Below are 11,609 nucleotides of genomic sequence, written 5' to 3'. Positions count from 1 at the left end.
CCAGCCCCACCCCGCCCCGCCCCCGGCCCCCACCCTCTGCTCTGTCCCTGTGAATCTGACTGTGGGGACCTCTGTGTATGGAGGGAGAGTCACGCAGCGTTTGCTGTTTCAAGTCTGGCTTCTTTCGCTCCGAGCATGGTGTTTGCAAGGTCAGGTTCCTGCACGTCGTAGCAGGTGTCGTACTTCGTTACTCGTTAGTGCAGAATGATATTCCATCCTGTGGCTATGCCACATTTGTCACCCACTTCTCCGTGGATGGACTCGGGTTGTTGCCACTTTCTGGCTCTTACAAGTAAGCAGTGTGCCCGGGGGCGCGCAGGGTTCCGTCCCAGCCCCTGCTTTCAGTGCCTTTGGGCCAGACGTTTCATCCTAAAACATAATGCCATTTATCTGACATTCACGTTGAACTGCGTCCCGCCCAGATCTGCAGCCCCCTGCCCAGCTGTGCTGCCAGCTGCGTTGGCAAGGGCAGTGGTGGGCGGAGGCAGACTGACCTCCCTGGGCAGCAGGCTGGCCGTCTGCAACTTGCTGGGCAGCGGGGGGTGCCCACCATGCTGCTCAGGACGCCGCCCGGGACTGGAGTCCGGGGAGGTCTCGCAGCAGGAGAGGGTGGGGAGGCCAGCACTGCTCAGCGGCCGCCACTTCCTGCTGCGGGGCTGCGGGGCTGCTGTGCAGATCGGGTCTGCCGCCCTGCGCCGCACACCGAGGGCACTGCGTCTCCCGCGGAGGCGCCGGGCTTCTGTAAGAATAAGGGCGCCCTTGTGGGGGGGCAGGCTCACCCTGAAAACCCCCTCTGGCACCGGCATGCCGCCCGCTGTCCAGCCCCCTGCGGGAGGGGTCAGGTCAGGGGTCTGAGGCCACCGCCCTGGGGCCACGATGGCATGAAGCCGTGTTTCCTTGAATGTCGACTCCAGACAGCGAGTCTCTGTGCGGTGCCTTCAGGCATCCACGTGTACTGACCCAGGTCTGCGTCGGGTGCTGGGCAGGGAGACGAGAAAGGAAGTGGAGCCCCCACCAGCAGCCAGAGTGGCCTTCCTGCCGCCAGGGGCGTGGCCGGCCCCCGGGGTGGGCTGCCTCTGCTGAGCGGGTGCTGTGGCCCCGAGGGGCCTGGGAAGGCCTCCTGGAGGGAGACCTGAGTTGGCATCGAAAGAGGGTGGGCCCTGGAGGAAGGGCGCTGGGACCCAGAGTTACCGGAAGTGGCAGGTCCCAAGCCAGCGGGGGCCTGAGGAGCTGGGAAGCCAGGCGGCGGGTGCCCACGGCTTGGGACATGGCTTCCAGGCTTGGCGGGAAGTGGCTGCGTCAGAGGATGGGCCGAGCCCTCTGCTCCTTCCCATCCTGTCTTTCCAGGATCTATGGGGCCCGAGCCGAGAGTGGGCCCAGGTCACCGTGAGCGCCCGGGGGCTCCGCGGTTGGAGGGTCCTGCCCGGTGTTGCGGCCCAGCCGGGAGTCCTTGGCCCTCTACGTGTTGGGCATCCGGGGGGGGGCGGCGATGGGCAGGCCTGCGTCGTGTCTGTGCAGGGAGCACAGCTGAGAGGGCCCCTGAGCTGGGTCCCGTCCTGCGGTTCCGGGTTGTTCCCCGGGAACACTAGAGGGCCCCTCAGCTGCCCCGGGCCCCAGGGGAGGGCGGGCGGACGCGCTGGATCCTGGATCGGAGGGCCGTGCGGAGCCTCTGGCGCTCACGCCCCACCGCTGCCCAGCCCACTGGCATGTGAACGTGCCCGAGGGAGTGCTCCCTGCAGCCCAGCTTGGGCCAAGGATGAGAAAGCAGGGCTGGGCGCGGCCTGATGGGAGAGATTCTGGGGAGCTCTCACCCCTGGGCCCCGAAAGAGCCCCCTGCCCTGTGCCCGAGACCTGAGGTCTTAGCTGCAGCAGGCACAAACCCAGGGGCCCCTTTATCCCTGATTTCTTCTGAGGTCATGGTGTGAGCCGTCAACCCTGACGCAACCCTGGGGAGGCCAGTTGGAGGGGGCCCGGCCTCTCGGCCAGAGCTGTGACCACACTGATGAGGCCCGCTGCCTGGCCCCGGCGCCCCCAGACCCGGCGCTGAGCGGCAGGGCGCCTGCCCAGGAGGTCTCAAGCAAGAACTGGGTGGCACCGAGAGCAGCCTCGTGGTTACCTGGTGAAACCCCCTTCCTCAGGGCTCTTAGGTGTTGTGGCCTCAGTGAGGGGACTTTGGTCAAGAGCCACCTGCCCGGCAGGTCTCTCCAAATGCAGGCTGGCCGAGAGGTGGGTGGCCTGAGGGGGTGGTTCTCTCCTGTGGGGCGGCACTCAGGCGAAGGTGAGGCCAGGGCCAGGGCGCAGGGGAGTACAAGGTATTGGTGAGCGCAATCCCGGTGTCCTAGGGGGGTGCCCGGAAGGAGGCGGGGCTGGGCCAGAGGAGCCTGTGGCCAGGTGGGGCTGGGGGTCTCCCGGGGGAAGATCAGCAGTTGGCCCCGAGGCCCCGGTCACCGAGGTGAGAGTCTGGAGGCCTGGAGGGGACCGACCGGGGCAGCAGATGTGGTGGCTTTGAGTGCCCAGACAGCAGTGGGGGTCTGGTCGTCGTCANCCGGGGGGGGGGGGAGGGGCGGGGCTGCAGAGCAGGGTGTCTGCGGGCACCAGGCGGGCACTCAGAGACAACGGTCTCTCCGCGTCACTCGGGGTGCTCCCTGAGCTCCCACGTGCCAGGGCTGTTTTTCCCGCTGAAATGCGGCCGCTGCAGCGCCGCTGGCGTGGGGACAGGACAAGCATCAGGTGTCCCACGAGCTGCGGCTCTGCGGGCCGCGTGGCCCTGTGTCACGTGTAAGCCAGGAGGAGGGGCGCCTGGGGCCTCAGCCGGTTAAGCGCCCGACTTCGGCTCAGGGCATGATCTCGCGGTTCGTGGGTTTGAGCCCCGCGTCGGGCTCTGTGCTGACTGTCAGCTCAGAGCCTGATGCCTGTTTCTGACTCTGTGTCTCCCTCTCTCTCTGACCCTCCCCTGCTCACGCTGTCTCTCTCTCTCTCAGAAATAAATAAAACATTAAAAAAAATTAAAAGAAAAANGCGCGGTGCCCGGCGAGGGCACCAGCGCGCCCAGCCTTTGTTCCACGCGCCGGCGACGCAGCCCCTCACAGGCCTGGGGGGCTCTTCCCTCCCAGCCACCGAGGAGGAGCTGTCCGCACCGACGCCCCTCGGTTTCGGGTCCCAGTGCGTGACGGAGGCTCTGCGGCAGCGCTGGCAGGGGCTCCTTGGTGACGCTGTCATTTGCCTGAAATGGTGGTGGGGGGCTTCGGGTGGTCGGTGAGGGGCAGGGAAGCAGGTTGGGTCGGGGGCACGAGGGGTTATGGGTGCTGTTGATGTGTTTGGGGGAGTAGGAGATAGTGGCTGAAATGTCTCTTGCAAAGGGGATCTGAGGCCACCCTTCTGGATGGACTCTGGGTGATCAAGTGGGTTCCTCTGATAGGGACTGGTCAGGGGCAAATGCTTCTGGGGGCTCGTGGGTGGGGGGGTGAGAAAGGAAGGTTTGGAGCTCCGCTGTGGCCAGGGAACCTCCCTCCCAGTTGCTCTGTGTCTCCCACCCCCACAGGCTGGTAGACGTGCCGGGGGACCCCGTGGCCCCTGGAAGTAGATGAGGTGCAGGAGTGGGCAGGGCACGTGCCCAGGGGGAAGCCTTGTACAGCCGCACGCCCCCAGTCTGCCGGCAAAGCCCCATGTAGGGTCCAGAATTGAGTAAAGGAGGGGGTTGGGAAGCAGCCCCCCCCCTGCCTTCCAGCCCCGGGCCTCTCGCTTGCTGGGTTGGGCGCCTGGAGCTGTGTGCCCGTGCAGGGGGGCGGCACAGGCTGTCTGCACTGACAAGCGCTCTGGGGCCGCTGGGTCAGGTGGTGCAGAGCGCCCGGGATGTGGCTTTAAAGACGGGTTGAGCGGACGTCTGCATACTTCTGTGTGAACACTAGAAGCTTCTGCAGAGATGGGCTTGGCGTGGCGCCATCTTCCGCCTGCAGTCACCTTGGGAGGGCTCTAGCGCCACCAGACACAGGTGGCCTCCGGGCTGGGCCTGGACACAAGAGGTCTGTGTCCTGCATTGGAGATGGTGACCACTGTTGGGAAGGGGGTCTTGGGCTAAAGCTTCGGGGTGATCGTGTTGGTGGGGGTGGCTGCTGGGTGGGGACACCCTGAGGAGGCTAAGACGGGACAGCTGAGGTCAGCAGGTGGCAGAAGGGTGTGAGCCTTAAAGATGTGTAAGTCATAGACTGGTGCGGGCCTGGGATCTGGGGTGACCCCAGGAGGTCTGAATCTGGAGGGGAGCAGGGGGACCTGTGGTCTGCCCCCCCAGAAANGAGGGGAGGGGAGGTAGGGACCGGAGGAGGGGAATAACCCCCACCGAGTCTCTCTCCGGGATCCCCGACAACCCCTGGGGTCAGCAGAGGGAGGAAGCGCCCCGCAGGCTAAGGGAAGGCAGAGTCCCGGATGTGACCGGCCAGCTGTTGCAAACACAGCCCAGGGACCGAAGGAGGAAGGAGGGCTGGTCCCCCGCCAGCTGGTGGAAGGGTCAGTGGGAAGAGGGGACCCCCTGACGCCTCCCAGTGCTGGGCGAGAGGTGGGGGGTTGGGGCCGGAGAGGTCTGAGACGCGAGGGGAGTGGCATGCGGTCAGCCTGCCTCGCGCTGCCAGGGCCGGGGAGGGCCTCCTCTGTCCCGCAGACCCCCACGCGGCACGTGGGCTGTGCCCAGGAGGGGCGGGCTCCCTTCTCCGCGGTGNACGGCAGGCTGGGGGGAGGGGGTCCGGGCCACCAGGGGCCCGGGAGGGCGGCCAGCCGGGGATGCTGCGCGCCCCCCAGCCCGCAGATACTTAGGATTTGGCGGCCGGGGCCCACCTGAAGCCCGGCTGGCACTTGCCCCTGCCCCAGGACACAGCCCCAGCTCGCCCTCCCCACCCCTACCCCAGCAGCGCTGGGAGCTGGGGGCCCTCACGGAGGAGCGGAGCGCAGGCTTCTCCTGGTGGGGGCCCGGGGACCGCACAGAGGGGACCCTCATCTTGGTTGGTGTCCCGCCTCCTGCAGGGAAGGGTCCACGCCGCACGTCAGTCCGCAAAGGGCCCCGAGAGGGAGCGATTCTGGCCGTTCTCTGCCCGAGCCCCCCCTGCCTGGAGGCACCTGCGCACCCTGCCCCGTGGGAGAAGGGGCGCAGGGCCCCACCTGTCAGGCCCAGGCTCCCACCCTGAACCCCAGCTGGTTCCCACAAGGCCCTGAAAGGCCCGACTCACCCAGACGGTCAGGCCTTAGCCCCAGGGGCCGCACCCCCGCCGACCTGGGGCTCCCGGGGGATGGGCACCAGTGGTCTTGAGCTCCAGTCTGTTACCCCGTGGTCAGCCCTGCCCCAAGGTGGGGGCCACAGCCCCCTTCAGACGGACATGCTAGCCTCACTTCCGGGCCCTGGGAGAGGGGGCAGTGGGTTCCCCGGGCACGCACCCCTGCAGGGAGCAGGTGTCTGAGACCAGACGGCATCTGGGGGAAGGGAAAGAGGCTGCCCCCCAAACGTCCCCCAGGCCCCACCTGCGGGCCGCTGCAGCGCCTGTCGCACTGATGGGCACGGAGGCCAGACAGGCTCCTCTGCTCCCGGGGAGGGGGGTGGGGTGTCAGGGCAGCAGACAAACATCCTCCAGCCTACTGTGACCCCATGGTCCTGACAGGCTCTTCGGGGCGAAATCAGCCTCAGGATGACTTCTCTCTGCCCTCCCCCCTGTCCCTGCCAGACCCCTGCCCCCCAGGCTGGCCCCAGGAGGGAACCGCCCCCACAGCTTAGAGGCAGGAAGTGCTGCCTGCAGGGTGGGGACGGGTGGGGAGGGCGCTGAGGTGCCCGGGGGGGCGCGGGGCCTGAGAGCAGGTAGCCTCACTGAGCTGCTGGGGTCTCACTGCCGCACGGACTGGACAGGAAACTAGTCTCTTCTCTGTCTCTGGTCTGTAGAGCGGGGTCACAGCGCCCCCCTCAGGGCGGCCGTAATTGTAACGCGGGGACCTGCCCACTTTCAGAGGTGCTCCCTCTGCGGTCGGCAGGTGCTTAGGCACAGCCCAGCCCAGCTCAGCGGTGTATCGGCAGGGCTGTGTGGACAGAGCACCTGCCCCTGACCCCAGGATGGGAACGTGGATAGTGGTGCTGCCCCGGAGCCAGTGCCCAAGGCTGCAGCGTGAGGAGTGATGGGCTTTGGGGGCGCAGGGGAAGGGACAGGCTTCCGGAGACATGGGGGTGTCCTGCCTGCCCCGCCCCCGGCAGGTCTGTGTCTGGGCCATGTCCTGGCTGGGTGAGGCTGCGCCCCTCATGCTCTGGCGTGCTGTCCCGCCCTACCCCGGGGGGCCCTTCCTCCCTGCCCGTTCTCAGGCGGGGCTCAGGCAGGGGCACAGGCAGCCCTGGGAGCTGCTCCAGAGCCCCTGGGACAGCGCTCCTCACCTGCGTGGTGGCAGCAGGGGGCCGAGGGGCCCAGACGACCTCTGACAGCCCTGCCCCGGGCTCAGCCTTCTGCACCCTCGAGTTATGCCCAGTCCGGCTGCAGACGGCCTGGAGGGTGGCCTGCGGAGGACCCTCTGCCCCTGTGTCTCGCGCTGGGCACGGCACCGCCTACCCCGGGGCCCCCGCCGGAGCTGTGTCCCTTCCCAGGGCCCGCTGTCCACGCCCGCCCTGCCCCAGAGTCCCCGCCAAGCCCCAGGGCCAGTTCTCCTGGTCCCCGAGGCTGTCCCTGCCCCTTGCCCAAGCCCCAGCGGCCTCCAGCGCCCCTCCTCCCCCTGACGCCGGCCCCTCCCCACAGGGGAGCACCTGCGGATCTGCCCCCAGGGCTACACCTGCTGCACCAGCGAGATGGAGGAGAACCTGGCCAGCCGCAGTCGGGCTGAGCTGGAGACGGCCCTCCTGGACAGCGGCCGCGCCCTGCAGGCCGTGCTCGCCGCCCAGCTGCAGAGCTTCGACGGTGAGCGGGCCGCCCGGGCTCGGGGACCCCCGGGCACGGACGCGGCGGGGAGCTGGGCACGGGGCCACCTCTCCTGGGGGGGCGGGGTCTCAGGGCGGGTGCGGTTATCAGCACTTCCGGGCTGCGAGCTGAGATTCGGGGTGTCACGGGGGCAGAAGGCTGCCCACACGCAGGGCCCCAAGTAGGGGACCCATGAGCGTGGGGTCTTGGGCAGGCGACCTTGCCCACCCCGTGCTGTGCTCAGCAGTACACATGTGCGTCTGGGGAGGTCAGGCTAGAGGGCGCCCCTTGCCCTCAGGTGACCCCTTGTCACTAGAGACACGAACGGGCCTTGCACCGGCCGGCAGGTGGCCCAGAGCCAGGAACCTCAGTGTGACGGCCGAGCTCGGGCCAGGGCCCCGAGGGCGGGGCTGAGTGCTGGGCCTGCCCTGACGCGGGGGCAGGAGTTTGGGGCCCCAAGCGTGGCCCTCACATCTCACCTCGGGCAGCTGCTGTGTGTGGCGTTCACTCCCTGGCCCTCGCCAGGTCTCACACCGTGTCTGGGCAGAGAGCGAGTGCCCTGGACGGTAAAGAATGGGCTGGCCTGACGACGTCCGTAGTGGTCGCCTCAGGGGTCGGTGTGGGCGCTGGGGTGGGGCCCCCAGGAAGTGACCTCTGAGCTGAGATTGAAGCCTGCAGTCTGCCTGGAGGGAGGAGCTTCTCCGGCAGAGCCCGAGCTGAGGCAGGAGGGAGAGTGTGAGTCTGCAGCCGGCAGGCAGCCCTGAGTGGCCTTGAGGCCCAGCCCGGAAACAACCTGCAGCACCGCTTTCCTGAGGCCTGTGACCTCAGCCCCCGCCTCCTTCCCACCATCCTACAGCCTGGCCGGGAGCCGCCCACCTCCCCCCTGGGCTGCTACAGAGGGTGTCCTGCCCGGGCCAGCCCTACGGCCCACGGCCTCGGGTGGGGTAGACGTAGGGGAGCCTGGAAACCCCTCGGGGCCTATGCAGGGAGGAGGATGGCCACAGCCCTTCGGGACGAGTCAGGGTGGAGGAGCCGTGTGGTTAGACTGCAGGGGGGGGTGCTGTTCAGGACCCCCTTCTGGGCTCCGGGGTGCAGGGTACCCCCCAAACCACGGAGGTCTGCACATCCCATGCCCTGCCTCCCGGGAGGCGTCACCACATCTGTCTGGGGCTCTGGGCGCATCCCAAGGGCCACAGGAGATCCAACCCCGGCCCTCGGCGGGGGCGGGGGGGGCTGGGGGAGGCATACAGGAGGAAAGAGCGGAGGGGGTGGCCCCATCCCCTGATTCAGAGGACTTTCCTGCCCACCTTACAGGTGATCCCATGGGTCACTGAGACACCCTGTCTGCCCCCACCTCAGAAGTGTCAACTGGAGTCCTAGCTGGAGGCCCTGAGACCCAAGAGGGGACCCCCACCCAGGCCTTGTCACCCCAGGGTCCTTCCAGGCTCTGCAGCCTGGGCTCTGACTCTGTCACAGCCTCGGGGGTCCTGGGCAGAGCCCCCTGAATCCCGGCCTGGCTGCCCCAGCGTAGGGGGTGTGCGGGGGGACAGGAGGCCCTGGGAGGCCTCACACCCCCGCCCCCACCCCCACGCCAGATCACTTCCAGCACCTGCTGAACGAGTCGGAGCGGGCGCTGCAGGACACCTTTCCCGGTGCCTTCGGGGAGCTGTACACACAGAGCGCCAGGGCCTTCCGGGACCTGTATGCAGAGCTGCGCCTCTACTACCGCGGCGCCAACCTGCACCTGGAGGAGACGCTGGCCGAGTTCTGGGCCCGCCTGCTGGAGCGCCTCTTCCGGCAGCTGCACCCTCAGCTGCTGCTGCCCGATGACNCCCGGGGCCGCATATAGCACTTCCAGGGACCGAGCTCCGCAGGGGACCGCTGTGCAGCCCCATCCTCAGCCAGGCTGGGTCCCGAGCAGGACTGGAGGGGAGGAGGTGTGGCGCCAGATGCCGAGTCGGCTCCGGGGACAGGGCACAGGAGCCAAGGGGGCAGCGTGCTCGGAGGCCAGAGCAGGCTGGGGCCTTCCCCCAAGGGGCAGCTGGAGTGCGAACCCCTGGTGACAGAGGAGGAGGGGCATCAGCCTCCGGTCCCCAGGCTCCGCCTCCAGCTGGGGTCCTGGGCGCGCCCTCCTCCCAGCCTGAGCCTCGGGCCTCGCGTGTGCGGGAGACTGTTCACGCCCGCGAGCTCCGCGAGGGCAGCGTTCAGGCAGTCGCTCGCCGAGACGGTAGCAGTTGTTGGGATGAGCGGCCTCACCGGCGGTAGGCCTGCGTCACGGTCTGAGAGGAGAGGGGTCCCCGAGAAGGGCAGGTCCCACAGCGGGTGGGGCAGAGCCGAGGCCTCCTGGCTTCCGTCCAGAGCCTTCCGCCCCGGGGCTCCCTTGGGGGCTGGGCATGGCCTGCTGGCAGGCGGGGCTCAGGCTGCTGTGGCCCCGCAGGTGCCCCTGGGCCCCGAGTGCTCCAGGGCCGTCATGAAGCTGGTGTACTGCGCGCACTGCCTGGGGGTCCCCGGTGCCCGGCCCTGCCCGGATTACTGCCGCAACGTGCTCAAAGGCTGCCTGGCCAACCAGGCCGACCTCGATGCCGAGTGGAGGAACCTTCTGGGTGAGCCGTCACTGCCACGCACAGGAGCCGCGCAGGAGTGCCTGGCCAGGGGCCCCGGGGGCGGGGGGCCGTTCTGCGTGCAGGCCCCGCCTGGGATGGAGCCCGGGGGGTCCTAGTTCCCTGTCCTCCCCCGCCCCGCAAGGGCCCCACCACGCCCACACGTACGCGACGTAAGGCCATTGCACCCACGAACTGACACATGCGCGGGCCAGCCGGCCGCTACACGTGCTGACACGTGGTGGGCCAACACGCATCCACGTCAACACGTGTGAGCTGGCGTTGCTGACGTGAGGTGGGCGGGCATAGGTAAGTCCCGACCTGCGCTGACCGCCAGCCGGCACGTGTACACACTCAGCACGTGCTAATGTGCTCACGTGTGCTGTGATTCCGGCCGACATGAAGCTTCCCAGCGTGTGTGAATCGGTTCAGTCCGTGCCAGCGCATGCGTGTGCAATGCACGCACGGAACTCACATGCCACCAGCGGACCCCTGGCGGGCCAGCGCGTGTACGCACCAGCACACGCGTGGGCTCCCGTGTGGACGCGGGGTGGCTGGCGTGCACACTTACAACGTGCTCTCTGTGCCTGTGCCCACACCCGTCCCAGACTCCATGGTGCTCGTCACCGACAAGTTCTGGGGCCCGTCGGGGGCGGAGAGCGTCATTGGCAGCGTGCACCTGTGGCTGGCAGAAGCCATCAACGCCCTCCAGGACAACAGGGACACACTCACGGCCAAGGTGCGGGCAGGAGGTCGCAGGGGGCGTGGAGGGGCATCCCAGATGCGGACCCCAACGGACCCCATGGTCTTCCCCCAGGTCATCCAGGGCTGCGGGAACCCCAAGGTGAACCCTCAGAGCTCTGGGCCTGAGGACCAGCAGCGCCCGGGCAAGCTGGTGCTACAGGAGAAGCCCCCCACGGGCTCCCTGGAGAAGCTGGTGAGGGGTGCTCCCCGGGGGAGGGGGGCGATGCAGGAGAAGCCCCCCACGGGCTCCCTGGAGAAGCTGGTGAGGGGTGCTCCCCGGGGGAGGGGGGCGATGCAGAAGCCCCCCACGGGCTCCCTGGAGAAGCTGGTGAGGGGTGCTCTCCGGGGGAGGGGGGCAATGCAGGAGAAGCCCCCCCACGGGCTCCCTGGAGAAGCTGGTGAGGGGCGCTCCCCGGGGGAGGGGGGCGATGCAGGAGAAGCCCCCCCACGGGCTCCCTGGAGAAGCTGGTGAGGGGTGATCCCTGGGGGCTGTGGGAGGGGGGCGAGCAAGGCACCCCACAGTCTGACTCCCACCCCGCAGGTCTCCGAGGCCAAGGTGCAGCTCCGAGACGCCCAGGACTTCTGGATCAGCCTCCCGGGGATGCTGTGCAGCGAGAAGCTGGCCATGAGCAGCGCCAGCGATGACCGCTGCTGGAACGGCATGGCCAAGGGCCGGTAGGTGCAGGCTGTCCCTCCTCCTCGGTCTCTCCTGGGCCCCTCGTGGCCTTTGCACCAAGTGCTGTGTGCAGGGGCCATGCCCGACCCCGGACCCAGGGGAGCACGGGAAACCCAGACGAGGCTCCTAGCCCTCGCCCCCGGCCAGCCCCCTGCGGTGTGCACCATTCTTAGGGTGTCCGCGCCCCACTGCTATGGGCTCCCGTCGCCCCCAAAGGGCACTTGGGGTCGAGGGCGTGCCAGGTTAGTGCCCCTCAGCAGGGACCAGGCGGCGGTGACCCAGGGCCTGCCCTTGGGCCGCAGGTACCTCCCGGAGGTGATGGGCGACGGCCTGGCCAATCAGATCAACAACCCTGAGGTGGAGGTGGACATCACCAAGCCTGACATGACCGTCCGCCAGCAGATCATGCAGCTGAAGGTNGGGTGGGTCAGGCAGGGGAAGGACCGTCCCAGCCCGCAGACCCCCACAGTGGTGTTGAGATGCTGCTACTGTCTGGGCACAGACAACCAGGCACCCCCCCAGCCCGTGTCCCCAAGCGCAGCTGAGCCTGGCCAGGATGTCCCCGGGCGGGGCGGGGAGCCCAGGGCAGAGCTGGCACCCCCGGGTGCCCAGGGTCCCCTGGCAGTGGGTCCCCCGCTGGAGCCTCCTCTCCTCCCCAGGCGACGACAGCAGTGGCTC

At 68.5% G+C, this 11,609-nt stretch overlaps 1 protein-coding gene across 1 annotated transcript in view; it reads left to right on the top strand.

Moving 5' to 3' along the window:
• Window positions 1-11,609, top strand: part of GPC1 (glypican 1) — a gene marked incomplete at its 5' end in the record, with an annotated part of 22,519 nt that overhangs the window by 10,459 nt on the left and 451 nt on the right. Inside the window, 7 exons of the mRNA XM_077758331.1 lie at window positions 6,753-6,911; window positions 8,507-8,752; window positions 8,813-9,514; window positions 10,120-10,250; window positions 10,329-10,448; window positions 10,797-10,930; window positions 11,234-11,353. Of these exons, the coding sequence (XP_077614457.1) occupies window positions 6,753-6,911; window positions 8,507-8,752; window positions 8,813-9,514; window positions 10,120-10,250; window positions 10,329-10,448; window positions 10,797-10,930; window positions 11,234-11,353 (1,612 nt within the window). The remainder of the gene's footprint in view (window positions 1-6,752; window positions 6,912-8,506; window positions 8,753-8,812; window positions 9,515-10,119; window positions 10,251-10,328; window positions 10,449-10,796; window positions 10,931-11,233; window positions 11,354-11,609) is intronic.

This window comes from Crocuta crocuta, unplaced genomic scaffold (genome assembly GCF_008692635.1).
Source record: "Crocuta crocuta isolate KB4526 unplaced genomic scaffold, BGI_CrCroc_1.0 scaffold290, whole genome shotgun sequence".
Taxonomy (NCBI): Eukaryota; Metazoa; Chordata; class Mammalia; order Carnivora; family Hyaenidae; genus Crocuta; species Crocuta crocuta.
The sequence above is the reverse complement of the archived record's forward strand: the minus strand, read 5'-3'. Positions and strand labels throughout refer to the sequence as shown.